Source organism: Puma concolor, chromosome B4, assembly GCF_028749965.1.
Source record: "Puma concolor isolate L17-30 chromosome B4, mPumCon1.1.hap2, whole genome shotgun sequence".
Taxonomy (NCBI): domain Eukaryota; kingdom Metazoa; phylum Chordata; class Mammalia; order Carnivora; family Felidae; genus Puma; species Puma concolor.
In genome coordinates, this window is record NC_141673.1 from 3,779,804 (window position 1) to 3,799,958 (window position 20,155).

The 20,155-nt window shown below is 54.3% G+C and overlaps 1 protein-coding gene across 1 annotated transcript in view; it reads right to left on the reverse strand.

The window, feature by feature from the left end:
• Positions 1–15,601, reverse strand: part of LOC147578831 (uncharacterized) — a 51,931-nt gene extending 36,330 nt beyond the window's left edge. The window contains exons 1-4 of the mRNA XM_086711867.1: positions 15,557–15,601; positions 5,777–6,282; positions 5,093–5,291; positions 4,287–5,049 (exon numbers count right to left, since the gene is read on the reverse strand). Of these exons, the coding sequence (XP_086567993.1) occupies positions 4,287–5,049; positions 5,093–5,291; positions 5,777–6,282; positions 15,557–15,601 (1,513 nt within the window). The remainder of the gene's footprint in view (positions 1–4,286; positions 5,050–5,092; positions 5,292–5,776; positions 6,283–15,556) is intronic.
• Between the last annotated feature and the right edge of the window lie 4,554 nt (positions 15,602–20,155).

Sequence of the window (20,155 nt, forward strand, 5' to 3'; positions counted from 1 at the left end):
GCGGCTTACCCGTGGCAGGCCGGACTCCCTGACAGCCTGCGGACTCCTCCCGAGTTCATCGGAGAATGGATTCTGGGAGGAGTAAAGGGCCCCAGAAAGTCACAAATATTACCCAAAATCGCCCTCGATGGCTTCCTCCTCCGGGAACGGACCCTTCCTCGAACAGTCCCGATTTTCCTCACTTGCCCTGGACTACCCATCACCTCCAGCAGACAAAGGCCCAACGGGGTCTAGCCCAAGGGAGGGTCCCTCCAGCCCCCACCATCCAACACCCGGAAACCTGGCCACCTTTCCGGTGCTTGCGAATGTGCCCTTGCACCCTTGAGAAAGAGATCACAGAAGGGAAAAATTAAACTTGAGAAAGTTAGCCCCCGCTCAACAAAGAAAGCCAGACGTTCCCGCTGGATTTTCCAAGAACCATGGGTCAGGGGGGCTTTCTCTTTTCCCTTTCTATAAATCTCGGTCCCTGACTGGGTTCTGAGGGCCTGTGATACCCAGATACTCGAGCTCTGCCGGCCCAAGCCAACGGGACACTGGTCAGCCCTGGAAATAAGCATTTCGTATAAAAGATCCATTGTCTCTGCCTGAGAACAGTTATTGCCTTTTCTCGGTCCTCAGCCACATAACATCAGGACGCCCAGGCTCCTTTCTTGTTCGGACAACATGTTTTCAGCAAGGCCAATCTCGCTGGGTCTTCCTGAACCATCAGCGAAGAGACAAGATTCTCCTCAGCGAAGTGTTCTGGTGAACGTATGCTTGTATTCGGCCAAAAAGCAATTAGCTCATCAGTGGTGAAACCCTCCCACCAAATCGCCAGCCGCATTGCCAGCAAGATGCTGGCAGCTGCTGTGGCCACTCTGGACCCCCGAGTCGCGACATCCTGCCCTCATTCTTCCCCCAGACCCTGAATAGGTGAGGGGCACACGTCAGACCCTGGGGTCGGCGCCCAAGTGACCTCCTCAAATGCCGTTCCCGGGGCGGGGAGGAGGTTCCACTCCTTCCTCTGGGAGCACGTCCCGGGACCTCCAGAGGCCTTGCTCCCCTCTAGTGCCCCCAGTGCATCCTAGCCAGGTCCCCGTGGGAAGGAAAGCCCTATTTGCAAGCTCCTCGCGGTCTACCAGATAGGAAATATCAAAGTTCATTTGCACCACCACCTGCGGGGCGGGGGAGTGAACTTGTAGGTGCCCTTTCTAGAGAAACCAAAACCGGACTCCCCGTTTCTTAGAAACTCAAACATATAATCGTCACCAGCAATAAAAATGGCGATGACCATTTGCAACAATAACAATGACAACAGCAGCAGCCATGTATGGCTCCCTGCCACGTGCCAGGAACCGTGCTCTGTGGAATTCACGGTGCCTGGACGCTCCCAACGACCCTCCGAGGTGGGATTTATTACTCTTGCTCTAGGACTCGGGGTACAGGACTCGGGGTACAAGGATATGCCCTGTCCGGGGTCACACAGTGAGCCAGGGGCAAGGACAGGACTGGAGCTGCCCGATGTGAGCCGGGACACCCCCTTTTAACGGGGTGCCTGCAAGAGTATCCTCCCTTCTCCCCAGATGTGCAAGCACACCGTGTAAGCCCAACGAATACCAAGCATGATGGTTTTAAGCTGTCTTCCTGGCTGGCCCGCAAGGGCCTCCCTCCCTCCCCAAACACTGGTTTCCCTGGACAGCAGGGAGTGCTTGTTCAGAGAGAGCGCCCGGCAGGGTAGGCAAAGCCCTCCGGACCCTCTCTCAGCCCCAGGGACTGCCTTCCACTCAGGCCTCATCCACACCAGGGCAGAACAGGCCCTGGCCCGACACCCTTCTGAGGACGAGAGCAAGCAAGACTGGGTCACAGACGGCCCCATCAGGTGCAAACCACACAGAGCCCAAAGTCATCCTGCTGTAAACCTCCCGGCTGTTCCCACTGAGCAAAGCAAACTGCCGTCTGCGCCTGTTCAGGTGGCGCGTGGAACCTGGTCACAGCAGAGACCTCCTCGCCACACACTGCCTGTGCTGAGCAGCTGGCCCCCACCAGCACCCCGGAGACCCATCGCCCAGGATCTGGGGCCTCCAGCGGCCAAAGGCTGGGCGTGACACAGCCCCAAGTACAGGCGACAAAACACTACAGGGCTGGCCCCGGCTTAAAACAAAAATGGAAATACCAGGGCCAACCTCCCACTCGCCCACCACAGTCCACGAGTCCCTATGCCCCTGCTTAGCACATTCTTCCTATTAAATCCAGAAGTGACAAAAACCAGACGGGCGCCAGTTCGTTTTTGGAACCTTGACTTTGGTGTGCATGTCCTCAAAAATAAAACGTGCCTGGATGGGCTATCCCAACATGGTAGGAAGCCCCTGGTGGGGGCCCAAGCCTCCACTGAAACTGGGCTGGCTCTGAGAATCAAGGACAAAGGCAAGACAGGACAACGTTGGTGCTGAGATAGTGCCTCTTCCCGGGGGCGGGGGCGGGGGGGCGGAAATGTTTACTATAGACACTCTCAAGCCCATCACATTCCATGCGCCAGGGGCACACGTTGGCGGGGGAGATGGGCCTTGGCAGCTTTGACAAATAGCAAGCCCCCACGAAGTGGCCCTGGGGGTGCCTCCTTGGATGCTTAGCCTTTCCCTGCTCCCATAGGCCCACGGAGAGGGAGCAGCGGATACCCCTTCTTCGGGGGTCTGGTTTAATCCCGGGGTATTCCCTAGGAGCCTCAGCAGGAGGCCACACCTTCCTGCCCATCGTGAGACGCGTTACAGGTCCTCCGTGGACCTGGGGAAAGCATCTCCTGCGTTCTGCAGGCGAGGATCCGATGGAACTCGAGCTCTTTCTAATTACTAACCCGGTCACCGCCGACGCCAAGCAGCAGCTCCATTTCTGCGCCCCCATCCCCGAGATCACTCCTGAAGGGCCCACCCGGGTTTCACGGCTCCTAACTGCCTCTCGTAAAGTCATAAATAAAAATCCAAAACGGAGGAGGTGGGGAGGTGGCTCGGGAGAGGAAGATGAGGGCCTAGCAGAAAAGACGGCCGCCGGGTCCGTTCTACGGCACTGAAGCAAACTTCCAGCCTCTGTGCCGGGGTTGGCCAGATCTTACTGAGGTGGTCTCCTCTTTCCTCTGGGCTCTAGGGAACCAGGCAGCCCGGGGAGAGGTTGTCGTGAGGCAGGCCTGGGCTACTCAGGCCTCCATCCACGTTCCCGGAAACACGGCATTCAGGAGCCAGCTTGCAACTCTGGGGTGTTATGGAAACAGGCCCCCACTGCCCATTATTTTGTGGTCAAAGGACCCGGCGAGGTTCTCCAAACCACATCAATAAGATGGGGAGAGCAGAGGGGAAATCACACCTGTGATACAATGGTGTTAAAAAGCTGGCTCAGTCCGCACCCCCCCCCCCATGGGTTTCACTTTAACGGGATAGGTATATGAGAGTGCAAGTACGCATTTGAAAATCCCAAATGGCCAGAACCAACGAACGAAAATGCAATGAGGACAGTGCTGGCCTGTGGAGACCGCCTTGGCTTCTGAAAGCCAACTTTGAAGAAATTAATTTCAGCGTTACCTTAAAACCCTGTAATTACGGCAAACGCGCATTCCTTCACCCATGTCTCGCTCCCCACAAACTCCCCAGGGCCGCCGGCTGGGCCTGTGTGGGAGCCACCTATAAAGGGGGATTTATTACGAAAAGTTATGAGTTGTTTTTCGTTTTATGCCACCATAAACAAGAGCCTCCACACAAGGGCCTTTCACTTGCTGGGCCCAGCGGCTGCCAACGCTTGACTGAGGGCCCCCTAAATCGGCTCTCCATAAATGCTTGACCAGCAGAAAGAAAGAATAAATAAAGGAATAAATAAATGAATAAATAAATAAATAAATAAGCAACAATTTCCCTGATGTAGGAGGGAATGAAAGATGTCAATTTTTCCAAAAAAGAAAAAAGAAAAAAAAGCAATCCCAGCGTCCAAATAACCCTTCCAATCGCATCAAACCCAAAAACAGATGCTTTCTCTTTTCCTTCTATTCTGTTTAAGACGCCTGCCAGCACTATTTACTTTATGCGTTCAACAAAATTCTCTCTGGCAAACGGTCCGCACACCTGAGATCAGGAGCTGTATTTCACGAATTCCAAGTTCCTGTATTTTAATGACGGCCCGGTGGAGTTCTTGCCAAGCTGGCCAGGCTTCAGGTTCAAGAGCAACCTCCTCCGTCTGTGGAAGGCCTGCCCTACAGGCTCTTCTTAGAAATCCCTTCATTAATATTTAAATACTCACTAAGTAGCGAAAGTGAGAAATGCACTTACCATCCTCAGGAGTCGCCCGGAACCCGATGGTGACCCCGGGACTCGCAGGTCGACTGCCCTTGCCGGAGGAACGCGCCCGGACGCAGCCAGCGCTGCGCTGTGGTGCCCACACCGCACAGGCCCCGGGCGAGCGACGGGTATGCGTCCTGGGTCCCAAACGCTTCCCTCCTTCACGCGTGCGAACTGCAGAGAGCAGCGCGGTGCCATCTCCCGCAACTCTTCGCAGGGCGGGACGGCTCCGGGACGGAGACGGCCGGGCGAAGCGCACGGCCAGGCCCCACTCTCCCGGTCCCGCACCGCGCCGCTCCTCCTCTGTGACTCCGGCTTGCCCGTACGGAACCACCGGACCTCTCGGGAGGAGCGGCCGGCAGAACCCGGTCTCCGCATCCGAGACTAGCGCCTCGAGGGACCTTTGTCCGGGACGAAAACGAAAGCGCGCCGCGCCGGGGGCGCCCACGCCCTGCCGCGGAGGTCCGGGCCGGCGCGCCCCGCGACTTTCTCCAAGTTCACGTGCTTCCCCGGCGGGCGGGCGGCGCGGGCCCGAACTTGCAGGGCCGGGTGGTCGGGCGCGCTGCGGGTCGCGGACGGGCTCCGGGCGGCCCGGCGGCGCGGGCCGGGCACAATGGGCGCCGCCGGGCGGGCGAGCGGGCGGGCGCGGGGACAGCGTGGGCCCGGCTGCCGCGCGGCCGCTCGTCTGGCTCGGCCCGGGCGCCGAATGCGGCGGCGGCGGCTTGGCACAGACGCGCCGCGCGCCCGGTGCATGCTAATGGCCGGCGGCCGCGCCATGAATTATTCAGCAGCGGCGCGGAAAGGGCGAGCGCGGCGCGGAGGGCGGCCCGGCCCGCGCGTCCCCCGCCGCTGCGAAGCCGCCGCGGCGACTTCCCAAACTTTCCCCGGTCGGCACCGAGGATGCGGCCCCCGCGGCGCCTCCGTCCCCGCCCGAGCGCGCCGGCCGCGCTTCCCACGTTGCCGCCTATTTTATGTCTTTTGTCTCGGAGTTGGCACCTGTCCCAGAGAGCGCGTTTCCCTGCCCACCCCTTCGCCGCCGGATCGGGGCGGGGGAGGGGGTACAGGGGACCCGGAGAGGAGAAGACGGGGAGGTGGGGGGAAGCAAGGCGCCTACGGGCCCCGCAGCCAGGAAAGACCTCCCGGGGACAGCGGCCGTGCCCGCGCGCCCGGGCGCCTCTGTTCCGCGGGGAGGTCAAGTCTTCGGCTGTGCCCAGAATACCAACGAGGCCTCCGCCCCCCCCCCCCCACCGCCGCGGCCGTGCCCGCTACGGGCGAGGACGGACCGCGGCCCCTCCCCGACTCCCCCCTCCGCCGCGCACCCTCCTCCCGGGGCCCGCGCGCGCGGGCGGGGCGGGAGGCGCGAGCAGCGGATTCGCCGCCCGAGCCCCGCGCCTCGCCCCGCAGCCCCGCGTGCGCGCCCCCGCGGGCACGCCGCCCCGGGCGCTCCCCGCCGCGCGTCCCCGGCCCGCGGCCCCGCCCGCCTGCCGGCGCGGCCAGGGGGGCACCGCCGCGAGGACCCATCCGTCTCCGGCTTCGCGCCCCGGGGCCGCGCGGCTGCTGGGGCGGGCAGGCGCGAGCCCTGGCTCCAGCTCGCCCCGCCGCCCTGGCACCGAGGCGGCTGCCGGAACGCGCTCGGCGGCTGCGTTCCGAGGCTCCGGCTGCCATGATTGCGGGCAGCGGGGCGCGCGCGCAGGCTCGGGCCCGACTCGGGGACCCCGGGCGGACCGACGGTCTCTGGCCTGCGCGCAGACCCGTGCGCGCCGCGGAGAGCGGCTAGGGTCGCCGGACTCGGCACTGCAGGGGCCAGCGTGTGCCACGGAGCTCTAGACGAGGTCCCGGGACAGGGCTCGGGGTCCACGGCGGCGGGCTTCCCCCGGTGCAGGGCGCGCACCAGGGCGACCCCGCGGCGGCTTTCCGGACGGCGCGGGTCCGGCGGAGGGAGGGGCGCGGTGCCAGGTGGGGGGGGGGGGGGGGCGCTGCACGGGATCTGGTGAAGTGGAGAGGGGTAGCGCACTGAGCCCAGAGATGGAGGGGGTGTGCAAGGTGCCTGGCGGAAGGGGGTGCCCTCACGGTGCCGGGAAGGCGTGGGATGGCGGGGCACCGTGCCCAGAGCCGCTGCCCAGCTCCGAGCTCGCTGTCTTCCTTCCCCGCAGAAACAACTTCCTGCTCCCCTGGCCCGGAGCGTAGGAGCTGCGGAGAGAAGTTCTAGGCCGCAGCTTTGCTCTCTCCGAGACCGACGACTACACTGCAACACCCCGGGGCCGCGCGGTTCCCTCCCGCGCCCCCTTCCGGGGGTCGCGACAGGCAGGGCTCCAGGGCCCGGACACTGGTTATAATGCCAAGGAGGCCTCAGCAGCTTGAACCGCCGGCTCCGCGGGGGCGCCTGAGTGGTTTCCCCGCAGAGAGGCCGACCTGGGCCTCCGTCGCTCGGGGACGACACCGGGTCACTATGCTCGGACCCCCTCTCCCTGTCCAGGCATGCCCTCTCTCAGAGCCAGATGGACCTGGCTGTCCCAGGACGCCCGCGACGGGGGCCCGAGGGGAACAAGGTCTCCTGGGCCCCATCCCAATGTCTCTCTGTGCCTGTCTCCCCCCAGCGCCCACCCCCCCCCCCCAGCCGGCCTTGGCATTCTAACCAGTGTCCCTTGACGTCACATCTCGCCATTTCTGTCAACCAATTGAAATTTGCTCGTTGTCATAAAAATATATATACTTTTTATGCCATTGGTACATTCAAAAGTTCCTCGTGTGCCCTTGCTTCCCAGGAAACTCCATTCTATATTGGATTGGACTGCCCAGAAAGAGGAAACTGGCCGCTCGAGGCAGGGCTGGGCTGGGGCCTGGGTTGCCCACCCACCCACCCACCTTGGAAGCTCTCTAGGCCCCTATGACCTTGGCCTTGAACTGTGGCTGGACACCCACCTGTGAGATACATGGTTTCACGGGGAGGGGAAAAGGTCAGGATATACTAAGGAATCTTCCCAAATTGCTTTCCTGGGTGTTAGACTCTTACCGTGGCCTCTTTTTAGAGGCAGTTTTTCTTATTTCTCTGAGAAAATTGAGTTTTAGAAAATGGAGTAGAAATGTTTTCCGGTGACTCTTTTCATTGAAATGCTGACCAACTTTCACTTTTCACAGCAGAGCAGCGACAGCCCAAGCCGGGTGACTTCACAATGGGGTGGGTTTCACTCTTTCCCCGAGGAAGGTCCAGGGTGGCCCTCCCAGCCTCAAGGACCGTGGCGTCCCAAGCTGGGTGCCCAGGAATTCTGTGCTCCTCCTTCCTCAGTAAAGGACGCCCTCATAGCAGCTCCAGGCTTAGGAATGCTGTGTCTGTATTCTAGCAATACGGCAGAACTACGTCTCTTGTCTAGCACCCGTCCTTTATAATCTTCTTCCCTGTTACAGCTCCCAGCCCTGACTAGGCCTGTGGGGTAAGAGAGCACGTCCTACAAACTGAGTATGTGCAAAGCAGTCCCAAAGAGCCACCCAGAACCCTCTATCACCTCCCCCCGCTGCTGCGGCCACACCGAGGAAGAACCCAAGCACCGCTTGCCATTATACACGCCCCCCCCCCAGCCCCCCATCTCTACTGCATGGTTCAACGGCTTTAAAAAAAAAAAAAAAAACCCATCCAGACATTCTGTGGCTTAGCAACTTTGGGGACTCCAGAACAACAATACTTTTCGAGACTGGCTGAATGCAGAGATCTAAACGCACTAAGTCTCGGGCCCTTTTCATACCAAACCTTGTTTTTCCAAAATAACGAGCAAGCTCGGTAACTACTGAACGGGGATTTTGAAAATAAATATATGGTTCCTATTTTCACATAAAACCGTTCCCCAAGTGCTAACTCTAGAGATGTGTATACCTCTGTGATAACGTTCTCTCACACACACAGGAACACACACTGCACTCCAACAACTGCACTCTAATCTATTGATAATCACTTTCCTAAACACTATAAGTATTATAACTAATGTGATACATGTTTTGTGATTCCGTGGGTGGATTAAAACGTTGAATTTAAAAAGCCACAGAGAAAAAGAGATTATCTTACATTATGCTACTTACAATTTTTGTTTCTTTGGCACAAATACAACTTTGACAACGGTATCATTACGGAAGGCAGTGACTGAATGCCAGCATATTCACTTTGTAATTTTCACCTGAAATCATTGTATAATCACACCCGAGTTGCTAACCTTTTTATTAGCTGATTTTTTTTCTTGCTCTCACACACATTAATAAGTTAATGCGATGCTGTTTTCCGCCCCCTCCTAATTTTTATTTGGTAAAACAAGAAATCGGGTGAGTCAGAACCATATTTGAGAACACGCACTTTTTTTTTTTTTTTAATCCTCTCTATACTTGGCAAGGATTTACATATAATTTGGTTACAAATTCAGAAATCAAATTCTGCTTCATTCAAGGAAAATAATAGCTTTCAGGTAATTCCACTGGCTACTATTCAGGTTGGTTTTTTAAAGTCTTTTCCCAACTTGCTATCATATTACGTTATTCAGAGCAAATAATATTAACAAGCGTGCTCAAATTCTCAAAACAGAAACCTGGAACATTTACTTTGTTGGTGAGTGTTATTATGATGGACAGGCTTCCTGGAGAAAGAACTTGGTCTGGGTCTGTGAGCCACACCGTGCCTAAGGTCAGATGTTGAAAAAAATAAGTCATAGGAAGGCTCTCGATATACCAGGATGTTTATAGTATCGGCCTTATACAGTTATTTTTTCCTGATTTCTCCCAAGATCTGCCTAATGGGAATGCAGCTGGCGACTTCCTGCTCTGCCTCCGAGCCCGTGTCCCCGGCCCAGCGTCCGGCCTCAGAACAGCCCAGAAGGCCGCGGGCACTCCAGTTTACTTTCCCTTTTCCCTACGCGGCGACTTCTAATAGTTCAAAAAAAAAATTCGGTGTACAAGACATTCCAAGGACTTAGTAAACAGATGCGTTTAATCTCATTAAAAGCAAGCAGGATGCGTGTGAGTGAAAACTTAACATTTTCACTTGGGTTTTGAACAGTCAACTTCGCACACTCGAGAAGAACCATGCTTTCAAAGCTGCCCAATCAGCTTGAGATTGTGAGAGCGCGGCGGCTCCTGGGTTAGATACCCCTTCTTTAGTCATCCCAGACAATGTGCCCTTTTGAGGAGCTGCTAAGAAGCTTTGGGTGCTGTGTATAAAGGCAAAGCAGGCTTATGATTTTTTTCTTTTCTTTTTTCTGTTCTGTTCTCTTTCTTTTTTCTTTTTTTCTTTTTTTGGTTGTTTGTTTCGTTTCGTTTCGTTCGTTTGCTTTTGTCTCGAAGTAGTTTGCCGGTTTGGGATTCCGTTTCGCTCTGCCTGTTTTGTGGTTGCGTGTACCCCTACTTTTGCACACTAACCCGCCGGCATCAATTTGCCTTGGGAAAGCCCTTGGTTTTTTTCCTACAGAGACAGCCGAGGAAGAGGAGAGGGGAGAAAGAAGCCTGCTGGTGTAGGTACAGGCAAAACAAGTAAAAGATAATTGAGTTAGGCTCTCGGGCCGGGGAAGGAATGTGAGCAAGCATCCACACAGAAAGGATTCCTTCCTTCCAAGCATCATGAACCATTTTCAAAATCTTTTGCTTTAGTTCCCCCCATTTCATGTTAAACTTGGCATTCGTTCACTAGCAACCGAAATAAAACTCTGGCCACAGGACAAGCATGTTTGAGAAACAAAGCAGGGGGCAAAACTCCACATTAGCAGCCCTCTCCCCCACCAAACACCGAGCATGCTGGTAGACCATTCCAGAAGGCTGCAATAAATATGTGCTCGATTGCGCACACACACGTAGTGAATATACCGTATATAATACACACAGGCTGGTAACCACAATTCCCCCTTACAGAGAGGGCACCTGGGTGGCTCAGTCGGTTAAGCGTCTGACTCACTCTTGATTTCGGCTCAGGTCATGATCTCCAACGGTTCGTAAGATCGAGACCTGTATCGGCCTTCAGCGCAGAGCCTGCTTAGGCTTCTCTCTCGTTCCCTCTCTCTCTGCCCCTCCACTGCTCTCTCTCTCTCTCCCTCAAAATACATAAATAAACATTAAAAAAAAATTTCTCCTGGCAGATGAAAAATTACAATTCATCTTTTTCACTCTGAAGTAGTCCGAGTGACTACTTTGAGTAAGTCAGGAAAAATGAATTCAGGATGACAGGCCAGTACTCCTGGTTGCACACATATACACCAAATGGTAAAGCTAGGTTCTCAGCATCGTATAAGGGATTAGAAAAAGCACAGAACAGACTAAAGTCTTTAGAAATCAAAATTAACTCTCCATGAGACGTGGGTTCTGAATTGCGTCGCTCAATTCTGCAATTCCTAAAATGGAATCATCATCAATTGGGAAATTAACATTTTCCTGAAGAATTTAGGATGCCACGTGTAGCAAATTTGTGTTAGCAATTAAAGATGGATTGGAATTTGTAATTTAACAGTTGCCAGCAGACAAAGTTACCTACTCGCACAAAAATGAAAAGACATCAGAAAATCTGAAAAGAACTTCTCTCCCCAAATAGCCGAAGAATGCCTTCGTTTCTCAGTTGGAAGCCTTGATTTATTTGAAATGTTTTTGCACCTTATCGGTCCTGTATCCGGAGCCGGAAACAGTCACTGACTATTTCAATGACTATATATTCTTTTTGAACCACATCTAAGCAGATTTGAGCTATTAAAAAATGTAAAGCAATGTTAAACTAAAAACTGTCAAACGTTTTTGTGGTTTTTTTTTTAATTTTCTAAAATAATGCTGAAAGTCAGTTGAGTTTTTTTCTCCCCCAGCCCCAGCTGAAATGAAAACTTTAGGACCATTTCTTAGCCATACAGTTCCTCAGTGAGCTAGGTAAATTATAAGCCCTTAGAATAAAGAAAAAGGAAAGAAAGGAAATAAATCCTGAGTTAGAACTCAAAAGGTTCATTGTTACATTGCAAAGGACAACAGGCATGTTTTTTAAAACGAAGATTTCACAGGTCCGTTCTTTAAAATATTGTTGCAACAGAACCCAAGCAAGCTACCTACAAAGTGATCACGTACAGAATGAGGGGTTTTTGAGGTGACAATTTCAAGTTGTTGGAAATTTGACCACAGTGGTCTTGTCAAAATACTCCCATTTTATTTTCTTAAAATCTGATTTCACACAACACGGGCGAGTAATTTGCTTTACATAGAAGGACAGCCTCTTTTTTTTTTTTTTCTTTTTCCCTGTCTAAATATCGTAGCTTTTAGATGTGGTTAACACAAAGACAAAGTTAAGGCTGGATTTTTCACAGATGCCCTTTCTACGAAAAGTAATGTTTTAGCTAAATTTATCACTGCAGGACAAGATCATATTTAATGGCTGCAAAGAAAAATACTGAAGAAGGAAAAAAAAAAAAAAAAAAGAAGGCCGACGCTTTTGTCCTGTTTTGTTTCTGGCTATTTGTAGAGCAACTTTTGGTGTCACTCCTAATATTAAAAGGACATGAACTTCATTTTTCTTAAAGAAAAGAAAGTAGTAATGTAGGCAATCAGGTAACGGTGGCATTAATCTTGAAAATAAGAGTCCATGTAATTTTCACATGAGGAACATATATTGTAAGAATTTCTTTCAAAATAAGAAGAGGTGCACACAGGCTTGGTTCCCCACGATGCTCCCAGGCAGTGTTTTTTTTTAACCACCATCAAAGGCTTGCGCCTTTGCTAATTTCTTTCCATTGACCAGTTTTTCGACTCTGCCTTCTAAACATGCTGCGGGATCCTGCTTCCAAAGTGGCCCCTTCTGCGTCTTCTTGTCTAGGAGGAGTGACTGCCGCCTCCTGCCCGCACACTGACAGCCCCGAAACTGGCATTCTACTCTCACACGTAGAATGCCGGAAACTTCTAGGAGGGCTCCAAAGCTCACCGGGAAACTTCTCTCGCCGGGGAAAAAAAGAAAACTTCGCAACGCACACCTGGATCTACAGATTCGGAAAAACTAACCAGCTGTGGCCGAAAACCAAAACACTCAACCACCCGAACACGGTCTGCAAGAAACACAGAGCCCTTTGACACCATGCAAAGGCTTGTAAATAAAATCGCTCCAAGGCAGACAGGCTGAATGAGACTCTTAAGACAGTCAGTTGGTGCCTCGAAATTTAAAATTAGAACATTAAATGTTAACAACACGAGGATATCCTGGGATACATGTGTGTGCGCATGTGCACGCACTTGCCTGTGTGTGTGTGTGTGTGTGTGTGTGTGTGTGTGTGTGCATGTGTGTGTATGTATATAGGAAGAAGAGTTTTGCCGCCCTACGGCTTGGAGCTGATCTGAGGTCCAGCAGGGGCGCCCCTAAACCAGGCAAAGGGCAGGCCCTACCCGAATTCTCTTGGGGGTCACTTCCCTTCTTATGACACACGTGCAAACACCCAAAGCCAGTGAAAACACAACCTGCTATAGACGACAAGGACTGATCTCACATACAAACAGTCTCTCCTTGGAATAAAAAAATCATGATTTGTGGATGGCAAACCAAGCTGACCTCATTCTTTGTCACCAGGACAAACGCGGCAAGGCCGGTGTTGGGGGCCAGCGTCGACGTGTGCTCTCTGCACCCGCAGCTCCGGGAGCCACGTGAGCTGGGTTCTTCAGGGAGAAGCGGGCTGGGCCAGGGGTTTGGGCCCCACAGACCCTTACCCTAACCAGGCCAGGCGTGGCCGCAGACAAGAGTCTGGACTCGGACTCTGGGATAAACATTCAAGGTTCTCAGGCGTATGTGCCAGAAGGAAGAGGGTCTCTGGAACCGTCACGTCCAATCCCCCAAATTGGGGGCCATCTTGGCGTCAGGTCCAGAGGCCTTAGGGGACAAGGATGTTCTTTATCTTGCCCAATTTCTCCCCAGGCTTGGCCCGCATCCTTCTTACAGCTAAGGCAGCGGGTTTCGATACAGCTCAAGTCACCAAAAACACCCAGAGCATTCGGTCTGTGCCAGGTACCACAGGGTCCCCGGGAGTTTCGATCATAAAACAGCAGCCTATAGTACAGGGTTTTTCCTAAGGTAATAAGGACAGAATCTCAAGTACCTACAGCAAGTGCTTCATAATTTACAGCGTTCTCACCCACCTCAGGCTCATGGGATCCTCACGACCCAAGAGGAAGACAGAATAAGAATGATCACGCCTCCCTAAAGGCCAGGGAAACTGAGGCCCAAGTGGACGGAACAGTGACTTGGCCTAATACCGCACAGACCCGGGACCAACACACACCACTTTGTTATTTTGGCTTTCTTTCTCTCTCTCTTTTTTTAAAAACATCACCACCCACCGCTTCCTACTCATACACACATAGGCTTATTTTATAGGTAAGAACCATTCCCAGGAAAAACAGAGCCCCATTGAAATCTGGGTCCCAGACCTGCCTTAAGCAGGCCAGCTTTGGCGATCCCCCACCCCTGCGGCCAGATTCGGTCATCTAAGGCGTCCACCCTTCCCAGCCAGGTGCATCCTGATCTCGCCCTCAAATCTGGGCTGGGATGCGTCTACCTCCGGTGTAAAATCACAGCCACAAGCTCGCGGCTGGGCCGGCCAGAGTCCTCGTGACAAAGCAGCCTCGCCAGAGCCGGGGGGTTGCAATGCCCTCTGTCCACCACCCCTCCTGCCAGGGCGTGCGCAGCACCCCGAGAGCAGGGTCTCCCCAGCCAAGCAGCCAGGGTGGGTGGCTCTGAGCCCCACCTGAGCCTTCTCCCGCCTTCAGCCCTCTGTGAACCTGGCAGCTCACTGAAAGTCGTTTCAATATAAATGGCCAAGCAGGTGACCAGGACAGCCGGGGGGGGGGGGGGGGGGGGGGGGGGGGGAAGCTCCAAGTCTCACCAAGTCTCACACTGGCAAGGACCACTGACGACTGGCTGCCTGCAGAGAGCCTCTCTGGGGCAGTTCTCTCCTGGAGCGGTGGCCAGGGGCCTGGGCCCACACATCAGCATCCTGCAGGGGCACATGTAGGCTGGCTGACCTGATGGTGTTACGGCGCCTCGGAAAAGAGAAAGGACAGGTAGTTGCTGCGGCAATGGGGGACCGACAAAGAGGAAGGAATGTAGAAAGACAGACCTGGGCTCTTCAGGAAACAGTCCTGGGGAAGGTGAGGGCAGCACAGCATGCCTCCAGAGGGTTTCCCTTTGCAGCTGAGATCTGAGCCACACACAGAAGTGTACTGAAGCACCCGCCTCCCCACCAGCTCGCTCACATGCGGGACCCCCCACCTGGGCTCCAGCCTCACGACAGCAAGCCACAACTCCGAACCTTCCCGAAGCCAAACTCCAAGCTCGAATATTCCACCCCCAAACCTGACAAGCTCAGAAACAAACCCAACATTTAAGAGGGCCTCCAGAACAAAGCCAGGTGAATGCAGCTACGAAATAAATGAGGAGGGCGGTGTGAGGGCCTGGCCTGAGCTGACCGAGAACTAGAAGACACCCTGATGTTCCTCTCCAAACGCAAAGCCTTCTAAGACCCCTTTCTCCTGTTTCCTTTCTGCACCTTAATTACAAGAGAAAGTGCTTAGGGGCGCCTGGGGGGCGCAGTCGGTTAAGCGTCCGACTTCAGCCAGGTCACGATCTCGCGGTCCGTGAGTTCGAGCCCCGCGTCAGGCTCTGGGCTGATGGCTCGGAGCCTGGAGCCTGTTTCTGATTCTGTGTCTCCCTCTCTCTCTGCCCCTCCCCCGTTCATGCTCTGTCTCTCTCTGTCCCCAAAATAAATAAACGTTGAAAAAAAAAAATTTACAAGAGAAAGTGCTTAAAAAAAAAAAAAAGATTAAGAAAAATCTTAAAAAAAAAAAAAGTTGCAAGGAGCTAAGTCTCCAAAGCTTTGGGGGATAAAAATTATAACCTTGTCCTGAATGTGAGGGAAAAACAAAGCACACAGAGGCCATGGAATGATCGAGGCCTGACCTTAGCATCAACTGCCTTCCTAATACCTCTGTGACCCCAGTCTTACCTAGAACTACCCCCAGACTCCGGCAAGGGGGTGAAGCCTGGTGGGCAAAGGGTCTAAAGGCTCCAGCTTGCCCTCACTGGGACTCAGAATTCTGCTTCACGGGTCTCCTTTTCTTTCCCATCTGCCTGATTCCCAGCAGAAATAAAGAGCAGAGAAAGAAAAGACAAGTCACAGTAAGCCTCTCCTCTCCTCTCCGCACCTCCGCCGTACCTAAAGGGCGCTGCATAGAGGTGGCTTCTGTTGGGGTCCCGGGGCCCTTCTCCCAGGGGGACGGGCACCCACGTCGCTGCGGTGGCGGTCTAGGGTCTGCTCGCGGACCAGGCGCATCGGCCGCCCGCGCCTAGTCTCCTGCAGCGGGTCGGGGCTGGGTAGGGGGACACGACTGCGTCCGCACCTGCTCTGGCGGCGAGGAGGCCTGCGAGCGCCTCCTCCTGGCAGCCCCCGGGCTCGCGACACAGGGAGGCGGGCGGGGTCGGCGCGGGGCCTGGTCTGCAGCGGGTCTGGGGTCTGCGGTCTACACCCCTCGGAGAGCGGAGGCTGAGGTCCCAGCCTGCGACCGGGTCGACCTGGGCCGGGGACCGGGCCCTCAGCGGGGCAGGGCGCGCGGGCCGGGGTCCGAACCGAGGTCTGGAGTCTGCGTGGGGCAGAGATCGGGATCCGAGCAGGGGTCCCGGGTCCGAGTCCGAGTCCGAGTCCTGAGCCCTGCCGGGGTCCGGGGGCGGGGGTCTCAGTCTGCGTCCGGGTGCGGGTCCGAGTTCCAAGGCGAGCCGGGGCCCCGGGTCCGGGTCCGCGCGGGGGGTGCGAGGTCTGGGGTCGGGGTCCGGGTCCAGGCCCTAGCAGGCGCCGGGGTCTGGGGTCCGCGGCGGCAGCCTTGGCGGCGGCACGCGCCCCAATTAGCCGCGGCGGGCGGTGGGTTGGCCCCATTGAGGGCGAACAAAGGGCGCGACCCCGGGGTCAGGGAGTCGCGGGCCGGGCGGCCGCCGCTTTGTTCGCCCGCCCTGTTTACTTTGCCGAAGGAAAAGCGCACAATATATTGACTAAAGCGGATTAGAGGGTCGCGCCCCGGAGGCCGGCGGGACCTCCCAGCCGGGCCTACCGCGTGCAGACCCCCTTCCCGCCGGCGCCCCGGGTCGCCGCCGGCCTGGCCTCCGCCCCAGCCCGCGGAGACAGCCGGGGAAACTGAGGCCGCGCCAGCCAGGCCCTGACGGGGGGGCCGGGGGGAGCAGGAGCGCGGGCGGAGGGGCGGCCGGGGGGGCCTGGAGGGGGACTCTGCGGACGGCCCGCGGGTCCCCGGTGGGTCCCCGCGGGTCTCGGCTCACCTGCGCCCCGTGGCGGGCCGCGCAGGGTCACTCGGGCCTTTTGAGCCGGTGGGGGGTGGGGGGTGGGAGGCACTGCGTTCCTTCCCGGACCCCTGCGTTTTAAAGATTTTCGCCTACCCAACGCGGCTGCTCCTGGGAATTCATTTTACAGGGAAGAAGAATGACACTTGCTCGAAGGCTAAGGTATTTTAGATGGAAACGTGGACGGCCTTTTCCCGCATCACAAAATCCTGCAGCATTACGGTTCAAAAAGAAAATTCCCGCCTCGTGTCTTGACGCAAGAGATGCTCCCGTGCGTCTCCAGCTGTGAGTCAGCAGGTGACTTATAAGGCCACAGGAGAATATTTTGAGATATGGAAGTCCTGCAAAGTGCAGCTTGGGGGGGGGGGGTAGGGGGGTGGAAGAACGTTGTTTTGTTTCTTTTTTCAAAGAAGGCGAGCAAACATAAATAAACCACTAAGATTTCCACCCAAAGTCCACAGTTTATGATCTGACATTATGAATCCCAAGATCTCTGTGTTCCTCCAGATAAGAACTTGAAGAATCTTTTAAATGGCCCTTAAACACCCAGCAGCAGAAGCAGAATGCAGAAGTCCCAGATGGAGCGCAGGGTGTAACTATGGTGGCTGCTCATCCAAAAAAGTATCCAAGAAGAACAAGAATGCCTTTTTTTCCTTCTTAATGCTATGACTAAGGGCACAAAAATATTTCTCCTCAAGTTCACGCAAAATCTTAACTGAGATGTTTATGCCCTGGTTGTGCAAATTTGGTTACCGGGCCCATGGAGTGTTTGATTAATAAGCTATCAAGGTGTAGGTCTTTTATAAGAAACGAATAATACTTACTTACATACATATTTGTTGGCCTAACGAATATTTCTGCTACGTGCCATCTATCCACAACCACTGAAGGAAAATTTGCCGTTTGTCTCTGTTTCGACTCACACGCCTTTAAAAATTATTTTTTTTCTGCTCATAAAAATACCACGTGTTTCGAGAAGGGACAGCAAAGTCCGAAGTCTGAGTAATTTAAAGATAGAAATTTAAGAGAGACATCATGTAAGCAGTAAGCCTAAAATATCAATAATTCAAGTATAAAGCACATGGAGAAAGGAGGATTCACCTCTGTGCTACTATCCAGAAATAATAGTCTATTATATTCCCTTCCCAACAGTAAACATGTGCGTACAATTACATAATTTACATATATATTTACTGCTTGTGAAATGTTGTATCCATTGTCGTCCCCAAGTCCTCCCCACGCGGCTGCAAACTCTTTGTCAACAGCATTTTAACAGGGACACACTATTGCATTATTGTGTTACGTGATAATTCACCCCACGGGTCCCTGTTATTCCAAATTTTAGTTCTTGCTAATATTTCTCTGCTGTAACTCACACTACCCTCGATGGCCTTGCCTGTGCAAGCTGTCTGCAATGTGGGTTACTAATAAATCTCTAACGGTCTGATCTTAGGGGGCTGAAAAACTACATTATTCTAAGGGGGGGTTAGACTCCATCTATCCTATCAGAAATGAACTTAGAGGGGCGCCTGAGTGGCTCAGTCGGTTGAGTGTCCAACTTCGGCTCAGGTCTTGATCTCACAGCTCGTGAGTTCAAGCCCCACGTCGGGCTCTGTGCCGACAGCTCGGAGCCTGGAGCCTGCTTCGGATTCTGTGTCTCCCTCTCTCTGCCCCTAACCCCCTCGCATTCTGTCTCTGTCTCTCTCAAAAATAAAAATAAACATTAAAAAAAAATTAAAAAAAAAAAGAAGCGAAGTTGGAAATTCTAGAATGCCCTCCAGATCACAGTTGCTCCAGAAAGCAATTTGGCTGGGAATCAGTCTGTCCCCCTCCAGAGGCCTGACGGATCTGCGAGACCAGCCGAGGCACGTACCTGATTCCAACACGGTGTTTGCGAATTGTGCCCTCGTGCTGCAGGCTGGCCTATTTTTGCCCTACCAAGCCACTCGGCATGAACCCCCAGCCTCGCGGTGGGTTTAAGTCAGGACCCTAAAGCTGAACACCTTGGAAACATTATCTCAACAGTTCTGACGAAACTTTGCGTGTCTAAGAAGTAATTTGGCTCACGCAGCTCTCTTTGCCGAGAATCCGGACCTCAGGCCTGCTTTTCACCCCTTCCACCAAGCTGCCAGGTGCCTGCTGCCCTGCCGCCCCCTTGCCCTGTCCTGCCCGGAGGAGAAGGCTCGGGCCTCGCAAGGGGCTGTGTTTCGTGCCACTCTCCCCTTTCCTCCAACGCCCTGAGTCAGCCAGGGCTCTGTCATGGGGCCGCAGTGGCGGTTTGTCTGGCCTGCCCTGACATGGTTCGCGGAGCACGGGGGGAAGAAGGCTGGGTGCCATGGAGCCCGAGGTCCTCTCCAGAACACCAGGGCCTGGCGGGGCCTGCTTGAAGGAGGCGGCTTATGGGCGAGGAAGGAGCTGGCCCTGAAGAACGAGAATACAGAGGGCAGGAGGGCCCAGCACCGAAGTCATGGGGTTAATCCAAGCCTGGAAGGAAATCCTGGAAGCAAGAGCAGGGCTTTGGTGGAGTCCGGGATGAACAAGTTTTCCCTTACACGCGTTTTTCTGTACTATCCAAATTTTCTACGATGAGCGTCAATTGCTTTCATCCGCAGAAAAGGATCATGTTACTGATCAGATGACACTCCTTGTAAGTCAGGTAGACAGACTTCATTGGAAGAATGGAGTGATGACTGCTAAGTATTTACGAGTGTAACGTAAACAGTAAGAGTCGGATGTTGCCGGACAAGTTACTACGATGATAATGGCCATTCACGTGTTTCTAGCACTTCACCCTTTGGAAAAACACTCGCAAACAGAAAATGAAACCGGGCAGCAGCTTGGCCGTGCAGATACTGGCTCTGCCGTGGGAGTATTTCTGCAACAGCCCTTGACACGGGGCGCGGGTGGACACTGCGCTTCCCGTTTTAAATCTGGGGAGCAGGCTCAGAGAAGCGAAGAGCCCCAGGACTGGAGCTGAGCCTTTGAGTCTCCCAAGGTGTCCACAGCGGCTTCCACACCTGGTCTGGGCACCTTCCTGCAGGCGAGCTGTTTTCCCCGGGGATCGACTGTATTTCCCGTTAGTCCAATTTTTTTTTTTTTCTTCCTCCATTTCTGGAGGTGGTCCAGGGCAGAACTGCAATTAGGGAAGATTTTGTCGGGTTTGTTTTAAAAGAATGGTATTTGCAGAGGGTCTGTTTATCACTTGAGAGATGCGGGGAGCGCCGAGAAGTGGCCGGCCCAGGTGTGCGGTGCTCATCCAGGCGAGGACTGTCTTTTGCGCAAGGATGAGTGGGAGCCCAGGGCCACACGCCCCCGGGGAAGGATCTCGACTCCCAGACGCGTCTGTGACTCCTCTGGGGCTGGAGTCCACCCCACAAGCACTCATGAGGCTGGGTGGGAGCACGCCTTTTTCCTTATGTTATTTTGTAAAAGTGGGCCACTTTCAGCCCCTTGACAACAATGGGTGGGAACGAATGAACAAATCAAACGGATTTGATCTGAAGGATCTCTCTTTCGCGGTGAGTTAAGAGACGAACCAGCA